The sequence below is a fragment of the Lepus europaeus genome, chromosome 15 (genome assembly GCF_033115175.1).
Source record: "Lepus europaeus isolate LE1 chromosome 15, mLepTim1.pri, whole genome shotgun sequence".
Classification (NCBI taxonomy): Eukaryota; Metazoa; Chordata; class Mammalia; order Lagomorpha; family Leporidae; genus Lepus; species Lepus europaeus.
The window spans coordinates 38,226,910-38,245,892 of NC_084841.1; the positions used below are offsets into that span (position 1 = coordinate 38,226,910).

At 37.2% G+C, this 18,983-nt stretch overlaps 1 protein-coding gene across 1 annotated transcript in view; it reads left to right on the forward strand.

Moving 5' to 3' along the window:
• PARP8 (poly(ADP-ribose) polymerase family member 8) overlaps positions 1–18,983 on the forward strand; it is a 201,061-nt gene that overhangs the window by 167,736 nt on the left and 14,342 nt on the right. The window contains exons 17-26 of the mRNA XM_062211830.1: positions 1,369–1,494; positions 2,463–2,528; positions 5,015–5,082; positions 7,108–7,156; positions 8,073–8,185; positions 8,410–8,482; positions 9,698–9,767; positions 13,251–13,324; positions 14,444–14,513; positions 15,355–15,439. Coding sequence (XP_062067814.1) covers positions 1,369–1,494; positions 2,463–2,528; positions 5,015–5,082; positions 7,108–7,156; positions 8,073–8,185; positions 8,410–8,482; positions 9,698–9,767; positions 13,251–13,324; positions 14,444–14,513; positions 15,355–15,439 — 794 coding nt within the window. The remainder of the gene's footprint in view (positions 1–1,368; positions 1,495–2,462; positions 2,529–5,014; positions 5,083–7,107; positions 7,157–8,072; positions 8,186–8,409; positions 8,483–9,697; positions 9,768–13,250; positions 13,325–14,443; positions 14,514–15,354; positions 15,440–18,983) is intronic.

Here is an 18,983-nt window from a genome sequence, read left to right on the forward strand (position 1 = left end):
GAGTGGGGAAAATGGTCATGTAACAGATGTAGCATCATTCTTTCAAGAAGAATAGCCTACTATAAGGCAGGTGTTGTACTTGATGAAGTACAACAGTTAATTAATACTCACGTCTGAGGCTTCAAGAATTTACATGTCCCTTAATCCAGTTACCAGACCATATGATTCATTTACTTGATGAAATATGAAGGGACATATATTTATATATTTTAAAGATCTATTTTATTTATATAAAAAGGTAGGGTTAGAGAGTGAAAGAGAAGGAGAGAGAGAGAGAGAGGTCTTCCATTTGCTGGTTCACTCCCCAAATGGCCACAACAGCTGAGGTATGCCAGGCCAACTCCAGGATCCAGGAACTTCTTCAGGGTCTCCCACGTGGGTGCGAGGGCCTAAGAACTTGGACCATCTTCTGCTGCTTTTCCCAGGTTCATTAGCAGGGCGCTGGGTTGGAAGTGGAGCAGATGTGTCTCAAACCAGAGTGCCAGAGAGAATGAAAGAGAAAAAGGAGAGAAAGAGAGAGAGAGACAGAGACAGAGACAGAGACAGAGACAGAGAGGTATCTTTCATCCCCTGGTTCACTCCACAAATGCTAATGACAGCTGGGGTTGGGCCATGCTCAAGCTGAGAGCGGGGAACCCAGTCTTTGTGACCCCAGTGAGTGAGTGGCAGGGATCCAAGTACTTGTGCCATCATCTGCTGCCTCCTTGGGTGCTCTTCACTAGGAAGCTGAATTGGAAACAATTACTCTGGTATAGGATGCAGGCATCCTAAGCAGCAGCATAACTATTTGTGCTATAGTGCTCTCCCCAAAGGCAATATTTTTGAAATAATGAATTTTAAGTGAAAAATAAAAGGCAGCTAGATATTGCCCCTACATCCAACATGCACAAATTTGCATATTAGAGGCTCTGAAAAACACCCAAAACTAAGAAAATAATCTGTACTTAAGAGGATTTCTCAAAAGCATCTAATGTGGAGCATTTTCTTTTCTTTTCCCCTTTTTTCTGTTTTTTAGTGAAAATTCTTCTTGTCCATTGGAAGTGATGTTGCTTAAAAAAAAAGTTGTGCACCAGGGTTGTGCATGTGTGTCTGAATATACATACATGTCTGTTACCTATCTATGTGTGTGTGTGCATATATGACCTTATTAAAAATCATTCAAGTAATACACTTAAAATCTGTGCATTTATCCAAATGTAAATTTTCCCATAAATAAAACAATTAAAGCGTAGAAATAGTAAAGTATTCGAAAGGAAATTAACATAGTGCTAACAGTAGGCTAGGTTGATAGAATAATAGGTAGCTTCCCATGGCAAACCTCTTGGTAAAAGCTGAAGAATAGTAACTACCTTATGTGTATATTTCAAGGTGGTAGATCTACTAGTATCCATGTGTAGGTCTGCGTTGGAATCTCCTAGAAAAGTTGTCATTTTTGAGCCATATCCTTCTGTGGTGGATCCAAATGATCCTCAGATGTTGGCCTTCAATCCCAGGGTAAGTAGTCACCCCACACACCAGTCAAAGGTTTCCTTTCACAGTGATGGCAATTATAGCCTCATTGGTCTTCCTCTTTCTATCTGAATCTCTGTGTCATCAAACACACCCATGATTATTTTAACTTCATTGTATATTTTGGGGAATTTTGACTTCTAATTTTAAGAATCATGGGTAAAGGGACATGTTTTCCTTTTGCTTTTGTATTTTTGCCCCAACCCTGTCCTCTTCTCCTTTGTCAGCTATCTGAAGTTAGTCAAAGTTGAATTCATATTATTAGGGGCTGGCATTTCCTAAGAACACAATTTTATAAATATTTATGGAGATTAGAGAGAATCCTTTTGAACTAACAATTTTTTTAAATTGCAAGACAGCTCAATTTATCTTAGTTTCTATGCTAGTCATCCTGAGCTTATTTTCTAGCAATAGGTGTATGTAATTTCCTTGTAAGAACTCTCCTTCATTAAGTAGCAGTAAGGCACCTGTTTGTGCTGAAAAATCAATTGTCAGTGGAGTGCATGTTGTCATTTGTACATTGTCATACCCTTTTGGTGACAATATTCTAATCAAAAGAAAATTAAAGCAATTGTGAAATTTGAAGTAGATTTTTCTACTTTCAGAGAATTCTATGATTTTATTCACTATGGCCAATGTCTTAGTTGTGAAGGCCTGAATCAAGAACTTTGTGTATTTCTAGATCTTTCTCCCACAAGCTGAACATGATTTTATGTACTTGTATAAGGGTTGGAATCGTTTTCTTTTTTTGTCTCTCTTACTCAGGATCTAAATATTACATCATTGAGCCATCTTTATTACAGTCTTTGCCTTCATGTACATAAAATAGTCATTTCTTTCAAATTGACCCTAATAGAAAATTCATGAACAGAAATAATGTTTCTCTAGTGATGCAGATTTACAAAGACTGTGAATGAGTATTGTTTTGTGTCTTGTTTTTTTTCATTAAACAGAAGAAGAATTATGATCGAGTAATGAAAGCACTGGATAGCATAACTTCCATCAGAGAAATGACACAAGTAAGTATGTCAACCTTGTGAATTTGTACAGTTAGTTTTGCTTGAATAAAGTCATATTTTAAAGCTCAGAATAATAGCCATATAGTGAAATGCAGATTTTTCCATTATGTAAGGTGTAAATAAAATCAATAAAAGATTGTGCTGTATTAGAATGTTTTAATTAAATTATACCAGTACATTGGCAGGCCAGTAGCATCCCTTTAGAAGGGTAATTGCATATTTGGAATGCTAGTACTTTGCTCTCAAACTGGAGCAGGAGCCTTTGAATGCAGGTACATATTTTAAGGCAGAGGTTAAATCTGGCACCATCTTCTTGGCACATCAGTTTTAACTAATAGTAGTAATTTCAAGATGTTATTTTTATATTAAAATTTTAAAAAATTCTGTAAAATGCAAATTTTGTATCAATATTTGTGATATAACCTAGACTCTCAAAACCATTTTGGAAGATGCCAGACTCCCAGACAGTACTAGTTTATGTTTTTGGTCACTAATGGAGCTTTGATGGAAAAGTTGGATGAACAAGGATCAGAGTTTGTTAGAAAATCTAACACATTCTTGTGCTGAAGTCCAGTACCTGGAAAAACACATAATATTGAATCACTGAGGCTTTCCACTGCCAAAGGTGTGGAAAGAGGTTTAAAACTCGTCATTATAGGAAGAAATTAATAGTTCACACCTTCCATGTGGTGATTTCAAGGCTTACACTGCCCCAGAGACCCTTGAGGTGTGGTAGTGAATGCTACACTCAGTTACTTATTTTCTCCATCAAAAGAATAGAAGATTTTTCTGTCCCAGGGCCACTGAGCTGTGCTCCTCCCTCCCTACACCCCCAGAGTCACCTCAACTCTCCTATGTGAAGAGAATATTCAGAAAGTACATTTATTTGCCTCTAGTTTAGATTCTTGAGTCTTTTGGTCTTTATTTATTCATATAGTCAAAAACATATTCATTCATTCAGCAAATAAAATGTGTCAGGCGATGGTCAACAAAATATTCTTTAATTCACAGATGATATGATTTACTTAAAAACTACCTTCCCTTCTGCTTGTGGTTTTTCTATGCCTGAATGCTTTCTATGTTATAGGAATTCTTTTTTAAACAAGCATTTCTTATTTGTATAAGGAATGAAAACAATAAAATGTTTCTCAATATGGAAGGAAAAAAAATTAAGAACTTAACTGCAGTATCTTACACAGAGTTAAATAAACCTTTATAGTCATCGAAAAGACTTTTGGGAAGGGTATTTATACTATACCCTAGACCCAGATCATTCTGGAATTTAAAAATAGCTGTAAACCTTGAGTCTGGATTCCGCTCCATGCCAAAAATTGCTTCCTTTATTCTGGGTCATGTGTAAGCTATTTTAATAGGAGGCCACATAGACGACTGAGAGTCAGCGTAGGACGGTAGAAGCCAAAGTTGTGTAACTTGCTTGTCAGTGCTATGGCCTGTGACCTTGGACAAGCTGTTTAATGGCCTCGGTGTCTTTACTGACAAGGTGGAAATAGTAACACTACACCCTCTTTCCATGTGTGCCTCTTGAGGATGCTGTCAGGTTTTATTGCATCAAATTCTTTAAACCCTTCCAAATAAATGTAAGATGCCACAGTCCTATTTTCTAGAATGTACTACCTTATAGTTAGCCCTAACAGAGAGAGTGCCATTTGTTCAATGAAATACTTGTCTGGGAAAGTTCCATTAAATGCTTTAATAGAAGGAAAGACATAAATTATGTCCAGTTTTCCTGTGTACAGTTCTACACCTAAGTCTCCTCAGATATGAGCATGAGTAGTAGCTATAGCAAAGTTTGTGTTCATGTTTGTTAAAAGTTAAAAATGGTCGTTGTCAAACATTCCAGGATAGTTGTCAAAGGTGTTTAGAGTACTGCAGTGGAGGAGAGAGACTTCAGCATAAACTATGCTGAACTCCAACTTAGACAGAGGGTCTGAAGTTTATAAAGTTGGACAAGAGGAACCAAGAAGGGCCATGGGAAATTGAAAAAGGGGTCAGTCAGAGAGAAGGGACAAGGGCAGTTATGTGGAAATGGAAACTTACAGAAGGGGGTAACTGCCGAATTACTGGAAGTGGCTTGGCAAGGCAGGTTGGCACAATGCATATTTTGTGGCTTGGCAGCATTGCGTTTTCTTGAGCAGAGTCTCACCTGGGGATGTGGGCATGTGCTTGTCCAGGGCAGGGCGTTTATTTTTAGTGACATGACCTGGTGTGAATGGAAACCAGGCTAAAACCTGGTCAGGTCTCTCAATATAATGTTTGGGCAAGTCCTTTGTACCTCATGGAGGTTCACAGTTCCTGTCACTCTGAGGGGCCACCATTCCAGGGAGCTGTTGTTCTCATGTCAAGACCAGAAAGGTGCAGTTTAACCTAGATCAGGCACATCTTTCAGTATGTTTTTCCTTTTGTAGAGGAAGAAAAGGAATTTTTAGGAAAAATCAAGGCATATAATGATTGCTTATTTTTTCCAGGCACCTTATTTGGAAATCAAGAAGCAGATGGATAAACAGGACCCCCTTGCACATCCCCTACTGCAATGGTATAAAACTTGAATTTTCCTCTTAATGAAAACAGCATCTCTTTCCACTGCCTGCTTTAAAGAGAGAGAGAAAAAAAAATAGAGGCCTATTTTACAAACCCTGCAATGCTACAGTTCTACAAGACTGTGAGACCTAGTGATTTTACAATCCGGGAGTCCTTAATGACTCTCCCTTTAATTAAAACTCGTACATCACAAGGGGAAGACAATGCTGTCATCTGCACTACTAGGGATGTACAATGCATTTGACAGCAGTTTGTTCACAGTTTTAAAGGATGTGATTAACTAGAGTACATGCTGAAGACATTTTGGTTCATTTCATTTTCTAATTTAGTGAGGACCAAGTGATAAAAACTCACTGTTTTATCCCTTATCATTGAAAGCCTTCCTAAAATATGTTTTGTATATTTTGTTCCCTAAGTGTGGGCAGTATAAATTTGATTTGTTCTGCAGAGTTTTCCCTGTTTCCAAGTGGGCCTGGTGAGGGATACAGCAGCAGTCCATTTTGGATTCTAAAACAAGAGTTAGACTGTGGTGAGGAGAGGTGGCTTAGTAATACCTTGCTGGGATGCCTACATCAAATATTTTGCTCATTTCTCATTTGCAAAGCAACAACAATAGCATCTACTTAGCAAACCTTAGAGGAGTTGTATATGCTTTTCTCTTTAAAATCACTTTGAAAACTCAGACTATGGAATGTATCACTGTTATCAGACAGGAATGCAAACATAAGGATTTTAAGAGTCTGAATGATTTTAAGGTCTGATGAGACCTTATTTCATGTTACAATGAGGAAATTTTTAAAAGAAAGTAGAAATGAACAGAGAAAAAATAATCTGGCTTTCTCTTAGTAAAAATTTTATGACATTTAATTTAGTCTAAGACCATGACATCTAATTCTCTTCCTTCATATCTGTTAATGGTCTATCATTGTTCTGTCATTAACATTTTGACAAATTAAGTAAAAAAATAAAACTTGATCTACATTTTAATTTCTTTTCATATGCAAAAAGAAGGCAGAAATGTAAACTATCTCATTGTTTTCTTTTTCCCCTGGGTCAGTCTGCTTGTTAACTTCCAGTTGCTAATGATCATTTCTTCCAGTTTGTTATTCACTACTCTGTCAGAGAGAAGAAAATATACAATTGTTGTTGCGTTTTTTCCACTTAATATTTTCAGAGTCTAAAGCATAAAGCAATGTATTCTTTCAGAAACTCAAATTTATGTTGAATTTTATACATAAGCCATTGTTTATATCAGCACAAAGAGATCCTCAAAGAAAGAAAAATCATCTTATAAGAACTCAGTTTACAAAGTTCTTATAAATATTATTTGTTTATGTTTTTATTTATTTATTTACTTTTGAAAGAGTGACACAGAGGGATACACAACTGCCCACAATAGCCAGGGCTGGGCCAGGTTGAAGCCAATAGCGAAGAACTCCACCCAAGTCTCCCACATGGATGGCAGGGTCCTGGGTACTAGGGCCAATATCTACTGACTTCCTGGGCACATTAGCAGAGGGCTGGTTAGAAGCTGAGTAGCCAGGACTCCAACCAGGCACTCTGATATGGGCTACAGGCAACCCAAGCAGTAGCTTGACCTGCTGCACCTCAGCACCTGCCATAAGAACTCATTCTTAATTTAAGCAATGTAGAGAGGAGCAAAAACAGCAGATATGTAAATCAGTTTCTGATGTTTGTGGTTAGGTTATCATTACTTAAAAGTACATCCAGGAATGTTCATTGTAGTAGTTGAGGTTGTGCTTGTTAGAAACTATATCTTAGGTTTTAAGGAACCACTACTAAATGTGTTTTTTTCTGATTAAAATATTACTGTTTTTGTTTTATAAGCTGTTTAAATTGTTTCAAAACACAAGCAAAAAAATTATATAATTAAAAATAATTACTACTAAGTTTAGTTTATGGACTAGCAAAGATAAGTTTCAATCATTTGCCAAGTAAGAAGAGAAAATTCAAATATATTTGACATATAATTTTGACTGATGGATCATTTTAATTTCAGGGTTATTTCAAGTAATAGGTCCCATATCGTGAAACTTCCAGTTAACAGGGTAAGTTGTTTTCTTCCCAGATACATATGGAAACGGGAGGGTTACTTGTTATTTGGAAGAACTCACTGACCCCTGAGCTTTTTAGAAAGCCTCTCCAAGAGCTGAAATAGATCCAGGTTTAATCCAATGTTTCTGTTTGAAATTGTCATTTGTGTACTAGCTCCAAGCCTTTCAAAGATGTCAAATTCAAATTCAGGCTGCTGCCCTGACCTTTAAAGTAAATTAAGACATTAATATGAGAAAATTTAGTCATTACACAAGTGATAGAAAAAATCATGTAGAGGTTGATCAGAAGTAAGTTAATGGGCTTTTCAGTTGCCAGATTCAGCATTGGCACCTTTCCTTTTTTTTAATATCTGAAAAAATATTGTCTCATGATAAGCTTATCTGCCTAGTAATCTTAAAGAATAGGAAAGCTAATGGACTCAAATTTTGGCCTTAATCATGTCCTAAGAGTATCTAAAATCCATCTTTCTGTCTATAAATCTCTAAGGGTGAGATTCTTATGTATAATATAATTCTGTACTGTATTCCTCTATTAGTATATTCCCAGGTAAAAGATAAACAATCAGGAAATTTTGTCAAGCCATTAATCCAAAAAGTTCCTTTGTAGTTTATTTCCATGACAAAAGAAGAAAATTATATTTGAATGTAGTCAATTTCTAATGCTATAAATACATGTAAATACAGCATAATGATAATGTTTACCATTTTAAAACCTCACTAACTTCTCTACTTAGCAAACTCCAGTTTCCTCAGTTAAATGGCTAGTGTATACTTAAGGAATTCAGTAATAAAAATCTTAAAAAGAAGGAACATACTTTTTAAACCAGTAAAATTTGAAATTGTCATCAACCCAATTCTGTGTTACATTTGACATTCTTTCATTTTTTTTTTTTTTTGTTTCAAATGACAGCAATTGAAGTTCATGCACACTCCACATCAATTTCTTCTCCTTAGCAGTCCACCAGCCAAAGAATCCAATTTCAGAGCTGCTAAAAAACTCTTTGGAAGCACCTTTGCATTTCAGTGAGTATGGCTTACTGTTCCTGGGGACATGTTCCACGCAGTGTTCCAGAAATGTGTGGGAAGGAAACATTTTCTTTGGGTAGTTGGCCATTAGTGTTGACTAGCCCGCTATTGGTCACTTGGCTTGGAAACAGAATTTGCAGACGGCATCATAGTTTACTACCCTTTGAAAGCCTGACATTGACTTGCTGGTTCTGCTTGTCCCTACCTCTCCTTTTTTTCAGTGGTTCACACATTGAAAACTGGCACTCCATACTGAGGAATGGTCTGGTGGTTGCTTCTAATACACGACTGCAGGTGAATTTTCTCAGTGCTTTAACAAAACTGGTTATTCTTCAATACTGAGGTGCAGTAAACAAACCTGGTGTTGCATTTTCACCTGCAAAGGTGGAAGCATGTGAGCTTCAAAATATTCAGCAGGATTTCCGAGAGACCCAAATATTTTTCCAGAAAATAAATAAGGCAGAATTGTTCTACAGCTATGCCCAGAAATTATCTGTACACCATGAGAAATAGAAAGTTGAGTTCCCTATAAGTAAGCAGTAAAAAAAAAAAAAAAAAAAATCACACTTTGAACTTAAAAAGAAAACATTAGCATGCACAAGGTAATATCTTTGAAGGCCTTCTGTTAGTCCAAAATACATTTCTGGGGTACTGTGCCTCAATGTGAATGCTTTTAGAAAAGAAAATGTAGGAATTTGCAAAGCAGAGGTTAAGTACCAAAAAAGCCATCCCATTCCTGCTTTTCGGCTCAATTGCAGTTCTTGCTGTGGGCAGGTTGTTAGGGGTCCGTTCCTCGTCTTTTTTATGCCCTTTGCTTGTGTATCCCATTTCATGCCCACAGCTGAATTTTTATCTAACAGCATAAGGAAATCCGAATATATTCAGCCCAGTCACCTGTGCTGGATGTCACAACACAGTGGCCTTAGAGAGGACAGAGTTAAATGCAGATGTCCATTAATGCAGTGATCCATTAGTGTTCAGTCCATACAAATAGGATGTAGGGCCTAGAACGTGAAGATGGTAAGAAAGAATGACACTGATTCTGAGTAGTTTCTTAGACTGGTTAGAGATGTTAACAAAACTCCTTGTAGCTTAGACAGTGCCATATACTAAAAATCTGAGAAAGACCCTGTTTACATGCTACCATCTGGATTCTAAACAAAATGCCTCATTGCGTATTTCAGCAAGTTTTGATTATAGAATTTTAGATTCACTAAGTTAAAAACATACTAGGGTGCTTTCTAATAGGTGACTCTCTTTGTCGCTGGTAATGTGGAAAACATTTATCAAGAATCCTTTTTATTCTAGCTATCATTTTTCACATATCAACTCATTGTGAATTTTAAGTGCAAGGATATTAGTACCATTTTCAATGTAGACCTTGGAAGAGGAACACTATCATTTTTCTAAGACTTAATGTTCCAACATGAAATTAATTGCCTTCTGTTGTAAAATATTAACACTTAAACCATTGACTGACCTCTCTCTCCCTGTGTCTTCCCATTTTAGCTCCACGGTGCAATGTATGGAAGTGGAATCTATCTTAGTCCAATGTCAAGCATATCATTTGGTTACTCAGGTAATCCTGTATTTCATTTCCAACTTCAAATTTATTAGGCCTTTGTTCTTTTTTATTGTTACATATTCTAGGCACAATGTTCTATCAAGTGACTGGAGTTTATTAGATGTATTTGTATTAAACTCATTTGATTCATGTCAGAGGCAAAAGCAAAGCTCAGATGTCTGAATGATTTTATAATACTTCTCCTGTTATGTGAAATGAAATATGTGTTGTTAACTAAAAATTAATTTATTTCACTATGTCTACATTTATGGCCTCCACAAATAAGCACTGAGAATATAGTACGTGCCAAGCATTGTGTATGGCAATCAAGAAGAATACAAAGACAATAATTTCAACTTACGTAATTCCATGTCATGTCAACTTCTTATCTTTGGATTCTTATTCACTCCATAAAAAATGTCAAGCTTATTTGTTTCTTAGAAGTAGAAGAAAATTCCTAAGTCATCCAACTTATTGACAACTGCTTGTTAATATTTTGGTGAGGTGGTGGGAAAAATATTTTGGAGTAAATTGAAAGCATGTCCTGAGGGTGACCTTGGTAAGGTCAGAATGATAAGAGTGATCACCAAATAGATAAGTAATAAGCATTGGGTAGTGGCATTTGTGATAATTTATTCTTGCACTTTTTAAATTTTTGTATATTTTGCAGTGATCATTGTGATTTATCTAACAGTTAACCTGTTGTATCTAACTATGAGTATTTATGCTTATTGTAAAGCAATTCAGTCTTAAACACAGAATTTTAAGAATAGCAAATGAAAAGTTTCCATAATTTCCTAAGTTTCCTTGGGTTTAGTGTATTTTCCTTTATACTTTATTTTTTAAAGATTTTTTCTTTGAAAGTCAGGGTTACAGAGAGAGAGACAAAGAGAGAGGTCTTCCATCTGCTGGTTCACTTCCCAAATAGCTACAATGGCCAGGGCTGGGCCAGGCTGAAGCTAAGAGCCAGGAACTTCATCCGGGTCTCCCACAAAGGGCGCAGGTGCTCAAGCACTTGGGCCGGCTGCTGCTTCTTTCCCAGGTCATTATCAGGGAGCTGCATTCGAAGTGGAGCAGTCAGGTCTTGAACTGGCACCCATATGGGATGCTGGCATGGCAGTTGGCAGCTTTCCCCACTTCCATCGGTCCCAGCCCATCCTTTATACTTTTGAATGCTTTAATATTTATAAATCTACATATGTCATTTGTTTTGCATATGTGCTCATGTGTGTATATGTGTATGTGTGTGTGTGTGTGTGTGTTTGCTTGTGATTATATGTATGATAGCATTATACAGTTTCAGGGGATACTGTGTACATGGTGCCCAAATGATAAGTCTCACATCCTCATGTATAAAACAGAACACTTTGACACATCTAATGATAGGTGAACCTCAAGCATCCCTACCAGTCTTAAATTGTTTGGCAGTGTTCATGCTCTTTCAACCATAGCTAGTTGTTTTTCAGTGATGGGAGAGTAAAATTGGCATGTTGCCAAAAGAAAATAATGATGACAGAACTGAATTAAACTGCTGATGGTGAGTGACTTTTTTAAAAATTAAAAGGTTAATAGGTTACAAAGAAGAAAAGCTAGACTAGAAAATATGTAATGAGAAATCACAAGAGCATATATCCTGATGATAATTGAAGTAATTGCTGCCGTGTAACCAATCACCTCAACCTTAAGAAGAAACAACCACTCTAGTATGCACATAGATTCTTTGGGTGTGGAATCTGAGATAGGAGCTGGGTAGGCGGTTCTTTTGCCCCTCAAAGTGCCCATGCGGAGAAACTAGGTTGGCAGCAGGGCTGCACTAGCAAATGCTAGATAGCCTAATTCACAGGCAAGGTCACTTAGTGGAAATGAACTAATCACTCCAGGCCCCTGTGTGTGCCCTGTCCAATGTGCTGAACCCAGGGTTGTTGGATTTCTTACCTGAATCTTTCCAGTGTGCTAAGAGCATCAGATGGATTTGGTATGACAATTTTTTACCCAGATTCAGAAGTCACATGGTGCCATCTCCTGCAAGGATCACTGGTCAAAACAGCCATGAGCCTTTCCATATTGAATAATTAGAGAGTTAAAAAACTTCATCTCCTAATGAAATAGAGACAGGTCACATTATTGCAATGCATATGGGTTGAAAAATATAGTTGCTACGATTTTTGAAAATACCAGTAGTCCAAACTAACAGTAGAAAATAAATAACAAAAAGTGCAAAGATAAGAAATAAAATATAATAGTACAGGGGCCAGTGCCGTGGCTCATTTGGTTAATCCTCCACCTGCAGCATTGGCATCCATAAAGGTGCCAGGTTCTAGTCCCTGTTGTTCCTCTTCCAGTCCAGCTCTCTACTGTGGCCTGGGAAGGCAGAGGAGGATGGCCCAAGTGCTTGGGCCCCTGCACCTGCGTGGGAGACCAGGAAGAAGCGCCTGGCTCCTGGCTTCGTATTGGCGTAGCTCCAGCTGTAGTGGTCAGTTGGGGGGTGAACCAACGGAAAAAGGAAGACCTTTCTTTCTGTCTCCCTCTCACTGTCTATAACTCTACCTGTCAAATAAAAAAATAACATAGTACAAAGGAGAAAACAATTAAAATCAGACTATAAGTCTTATAAAAATGGCACAAAATAAAATATTGTTAAAAAGTCATTTTAAATAGATCTTCAGTGTGGATAAGAAGAAAAATGCCCAAATCATAAAGTACTGTGATTTTCTTCCTCTTCTACTGGTTGTGTAGACTCTTAGATGGACTCATAGAAAGGATTGTGGGGAGTTACAAACTGTGTGAACGGATGTAAAATTTTGTGTTTGTGCATTTATGAGGGAGAGAGTCCATAGCTTTCATTGCATTCTTAAAGGGTTGGCTTTTGATCTGAAGAAATTGTGAGAAGTCACCGCCACAGAGAGAAATAGCTTCTGATTTTGAGGCTGAAAATGTAAGAGTTGGAAAGCAGAGAAGCCGCCCTACATATGATACCCTTTGCCTCCCTCCCCCACAGACTGCAAGTTGGAAATCCCTGGCCTGTTTCTCAGCCTGACTCCACTCACCTCTGCACCTTTCCAGCAGTGCTTGCCTTGTAAGGAGTTAGATAACCCTTCCTTACACATTGATAAACAGGCTTAGTCCCTCCTTCCCCTTATCCTTCTGTCAACCAGTCGGTAAGAATGAAAGTTAGGTTCCAAAAGCCTTGTAAAGCCAAGTTTTAAGAATAATTTTTCTTGTTATATTAATTTTATGCAAAAACATTCCTCTCCCTGGTTTCATCACAAAGAAAATTAAAGTGAGATTTCAACTTCCTAACCAACTTAGGTCTTCTGAAGCCTGCTGAGCTCCCGCTGTAGGTAAAGAAGGCAGGAGAGATGCTTCTTTGGGAGTCCACTGTGATCCAGTACCATCAAACCCTTTACTAAAGTTGAACTTCCTTCTGCAGAATGGATTGTACCTTAAGTTGCACCATACACCCTGGTTCCTAAATTGTTGTTTTGCTGATGTTGTCAGGGATGAACAAGAAGCAGAAGGTGTCAGCCAAGGATGAGCCAGCTTCAAGCAGTAAAAGCAGCAGCGCATCACAGGTATTGTAGCAGTTCAAATGACTGTGTCAAATTAGTGAACTGTGGTCTCATTAGCCAGCGGGACTTCGATAAGCTTTCAGGCTATTAAACTCTGCAATAAACTTTAAGTGGCCATTACTAATAAAGAAATAAAACTCACCCCAAATTGCATCTCCAAAGTAATTATTAAACTGATATTTCTTGATCTCATACTGTAATACTAGAGACTCTCATTGGCATTGGGTACAGCGAGGACCCCCCCCCAAAAAAAAAAAGAAAAAAAAACAAATATCGCAGTTCTCTTGGATCATAGATTCTGTGGAGGGGATATGGGCAAATTAAATATTTTAGGTATATTTCTAGATGATGGCAAATATTATGGAAAAATAAATCATGGAAAAGGGATGTTTAATGCTGTAGGATGGATGAGGGTACTGGGATGATTGTGCTTAGGAAAGGAGTCTCTGAGAAGGGGATCTTGACTCAAGGCCTCTAGTTGGTGAATGCACGCACCATGTGCTCGACTTGCTAGGAGAAAGGTGAATCCAGGTAGAGCGAAGAGTGAGCAGAAATCTCATGTTTCAGACAAAACGAGTATATTCCAGGCAAATCAGAAATCAATCTGATAAATAATGTGACTTTTAAAAATACATAAATTTAATAACTAACAACACAAATGAAAGCACTCCAGATTTACTTTGTGAGGTGTTTCTGAAACCCTGTGGCTCAGTAAATAATGCTATAAAAGTGGGTTGATTTTGGATAGTTAGATAGTCTGTAATAATTGATTTTAATTTTTGAAAACGCCGTGCCAATTTAATTTTGTTTACATTGAAGTGAAGAGATCAGTCTTCCAATAATAATAATAATAACTTTAAATTTTAATTCTATGATGTAAGACTGCTGAGCTATAATTTAGCATTTTTAGTTCACTTGAGAGTAATTCAAATAATCATTATGTATGGAAATTGATACTACAGAAAACTTGATGTTAAGAGAGTGCAAGAATATTGATTGCCAGTTTTGTTAGGCATTTTTTTTTGAACCATCATAGAGGCTTATTTTTTAATGATAAGCAATTTTTTCACTAGAATTACTGTCCCATTTTGACTCTAATTTTTAAATTCTTTTGGAATTTAGTCACAGAAAAAAGGACAGCAGTCCCAGTTCTTGCAGAGCCGTAACTTAAAGTGCATAGCCTTATGTGAAGGTAAGTTGAAAGCTTTGCAAACCTCATAGTGTTTCCTCTCCATCTTGTCTGCATTTAACAATCTGCGTATTCCTATAGAGCACTTGTGGTAGAATAGTGAGAACATTTTTCCTTCTTCCCATCTTGAACGGCACAAATGGAAAACAAGAATAATAAAGATCACGAAGTTTAAAACTAGTTCACCAAATTGGTATTTTGTGTTTTATTCCTGGCAGATAGTTCAGAATGTTAAATTACATCTTTCTGATCAACTAGTGCTTACCTCTTTTGTTAAGGTGCTATCTTCTTCTTAATGTAGTATTTGGATATTGAAATATTTGAAAGAGAACCAAACAGTAAGAAGTTACGTCAATAGTTATTTTTTCTTTTTCCAAAGACATTACCCTCCATTCTGAACTTAGGACAGAAAAATTGATAGGTGATTTGCCTGATCATGCACACTTTGTTCTTGCCTTAAAATTTGATTTTGGCTAAAAATTCATTTTTTTATTCTTCCGTTAGAAGTTTCAGTAGCCAATGTCAAACATTTTTTTAAACTTCGAACACTTGACAGTTATGTAGGATGCTAAATTGCTGTCCTCAAGTTAGGATCTATTTGCTCTTGATAATACTCAAGTGATTTCCTAACTAATGCTATTCCAGTTGTTATTCAGGCCAAAAAGTGGTCCATGACCTTTCATGGCTTTTATTCATGATTTTCTGGATAGCTAATAAAGTTAAGTGTTTTTCATATGTTCATTTGTGCATTTTGTTGATTTAGCTTTCAAGAGAAGGGGTACAATTGCTTGGAAAGGACTGGGATTTCTTTCATTGTTTTTTAATTTTATCTTCACTTATACAGTGATCACCTCACCTGACCTGCACAAACATGGAGAGATATGGGTTGTCCCAAATACTGATCATGTCTGCACACGATTCTTTTTTGTGTAAGTATAAATGCTCAAATTTGTATATCACTGTCTTCTGCACAAATGAGTTAGTGGTGGCCACATTATTTTTTGATCACTTTAGTTGCTGAAATGTTACAATTATATAATTGAGTGTGTCATCAAGTTAAGTTTTTGTTTTATTTTCTTTCTTTTTTTTTTTTTTTTGACAGGCAGCGTTAGACAGTGAGTGAGAGAGAGAGAGAGAGACAGAGAAAAAGGTCTTCCTTTTCCGTTGGTTCACCCCCCAAATGGCAACTATGGCTGGTGCACTGTGCCGATCCGAAGCCAGGAGCCAGGTGCTTCCTCCTGGTCTCCCACGCGGGTGCAGGGCCCAAGCACTTGGGCCATCCTCCACTGCCTTCCCGGCCCACAGCAGAGAGCTGGACTGGAAGAGGAGCAACTGGGACAGAATCTGGCGCCCCGACCGGGACTAGAACCCAGGGTGCTGGCACCGTAGGCGGAGGATTAGCCAAGTGAGCCGCAGCACCGGCCTTGTTTTATTTTCAAAAGTTATGTTTACATGCTATTAACTTAGAAGAACTGAAGAAAAATAGCTATTAACTTTCAACTGAAGAAAACCATTCTCTCTTTAGAAAACCATTCTATCTCTTTAAACATTTATTGGTATGTGTGTATACACACACATGTATATTTTATCAATAAAATTTTAAAAATTTGGAACTGTGAACAAAGAATAAAATAATAAAAAGATTGCTCCTCATTTCATATAATATGGGTTGGCAGTGCAATGTATGTTTCTGTGATTTCATTGGCACAGCTGTTTCAAAAGAATTGCATTAAAATATAGAAGCAAGGGATAGGCACAGATTAAGCCACCACTTGGGACACCCCCATTCCATATCAGAGTGCCTGGTTCGAGTCTTGGCTACTCAGTGTTTTGGATCCAGCTTCCTGCTAGTGAATCCTGGGAGACAATGAATGGTGACCCAAGTGTTTGGGTTCCTGCCACCCAGGTGATAGATCAGAATGGAGCTCCTGGTTCCTGGCTTTGGTCTGGCCTAGCCCTGTTGTGATCGTTTGGGAAATGAACCAGTGGATGGTAGAGCGCTCTCTCTCTCTCTCCCCTCCCTCCCTTCCCTCTGCCTTTCAAAAATGGATAAATAAATCTTTAAAGATGAAATATAAAGGCATTATTTTTCATTCCTAAATAATGGATGCCATAGACCAGTCTGATTTTACTCCCACACTTGACTCCCAACTTTTTTCCCTTGCTTGTTCCCACCTCATTCTGTGACAATGTCACAGAAGGAATTTCGGGGAAGAGTTGACTAAATCTGTTTTGTATTTTATGTAGTTTTATTAAAAAGGGCTGAAAAAATTGGCTGACTTGTTTTATATGTAAAAATGACTGCATCACAATTGTTCCAGTACATCGTGTACGTATGTACAGTGTATATGTACGTTCAGCCTTTGCTTGATTAGCTTACTGATAGACTGTCCATGATGAGATTATTTTTAAAAAGAATTCATTTATTTGTATTTGAAAGGTAGAGAGAGAGAGACAGATATTGTTTCATCTGCTGATTCCTCAAAAGCCAGGAGCCCAGAACTCAGTCCAGGTCATACATTGGTGGAAGGGATCCAAATACTTGAGCCATCACCTGCTGCTTTCCAAGATGCACGATAGCAAGAAGCTGAATTAGATGAATTCAAACCAGGCTATACTGAATGCATGCATCCCAAGCAAGAACTTACCTTCTGTGCCACACACTTCCCAAAACAATGGAAATTTTAATGTGATGCCTGATTTTTTTTTGAATTATATGAAGACTTTCTTCCTTTCTTCCTCTCCCTTTGTAAAGATTTTTTTATTTGAAAGTCAGAGTCACAGAGAAGGAGAGAGAGGGAAAGAGTGAGGGAGAGGGAGGGAGAGAGAGGTGTTCCATCCACTGTTCATTTCCCAGATGGATGCACCTTGAATCCTGACTCAGTAGTAACCAATAAGTTGACTTTAGCCAAGTTGTATAATTTCTTTATAAGTATCAGTCAGAATACAACAGGAAACAAATGGCCATGAAAATATAATAATTTATACCATCTCCCACTCGATTTTATGCAAAGATATGGTTTTAGGGGAACCACGGGTCTAGTGTGGTAACTTGGTTCTGGTAGCATCCGGGCTGTTCTGTGTCCTCTGGTCCCATGGGATAAAAGAGGAAGCAGTCCAGCTGGGATTCCTCATTGGCAAAATGCTCCCAGAAGCCAGAGGGCAAGGTAGGAAATTGAGGAGCTGAAGCAGGTCAGCCTCCTCGGGCAGAGTGAAGGCAGAGAGGGAACAGAATCTGGCACTCCCAGGGAACTGTTTGCACATCCTGTTTGCAATCCTGCATGAGGATTAATTTAGAACAATGCAGTGCTGAAGGAATCATTAAATACCCCCCCCCCTTTTTTTTTATCATCTTATCTTCTATTAACTGTTAAAAAGCTTGGCCTTCCAAAGGAGAACCTCTAGTTGCAGTTATTTCATTGAGTGACCTTGAGATCTTGATGGAAAAGTAACTCCAAAGTATTTTCCTTAGCCTGTCATCTAATCAGTGAATCTTGGCAAAATTCAAGTGTTGTGAACTAAGTAAACAACCTGAGATACTTAAGTAAATGATTCCACTTGTAATGTTATTTCACTTGAAATTTCACATTATATGCAAAATGCACCTGTGGTGATATACACCTGTATTGCAGGCCAGGGATATTTACTAGAGAAAAGGATGTCTGTATTATGAAAAACTAATTTTCTGTTCTTTTAACGTTTTTTTTTGTTTTGTTTTGTGTTATACAGAAAATTCTCCTACAAGAGTTGATGAAAAACTATATGAAAAAATAAGAGAAAATACTTTCATTATACTCAGATTTTTCCCAAATAATACATAGGAAAAATTGTATTAAGATAATAATTTCCATTGCTTTATACACACAAATGAGGTTTCATCCTTTTTCTCTGCACCCTCAGGAGAGACGAGATCCATTAAGGAAAACTGATCAAATTCAAAACACATCAAAGGGGAGAAACTATTCACTAATTAATCTGCATTCAAATTACAGCCATGAGTTTCTTGCTGTATAAAAGATAGGATCAGAGAATTCCCCTTGTGCGCCTCCCTAATGAGCATCTAGGTAGGGAATACATTGATGAGAACGAAGTGAGTGATCAGAAAAAAATTCAATTTCTGTTTTTATTTTAACTTTAACTTTCTTAAGATTACATCATCCCTGTTGTTAGAGGCTTTGCCTGATGACTAGGATTTGAATTAATGTGGTTTTCTTTTTTATCCATATTAAAAATTAAAATAACTTCCATACTAGTCTGATTTCCAGAGTTGAGATAATAACAGTTATTTAGCATCCTAATTACATTCTTTCCAACAAGTAAACACACAGAATAAGAGAAAAATTAAGGATACAATTTTAGGAAATAGACTGGTTTCTCAGAAGAAATTGAGAGCAAGAAATTTTTATTTTTTAGCACTTAAAATGTTTTAAATTTATTTTCATTTTATTTGAAAGGAAGAGAGAGAAAGGGAGA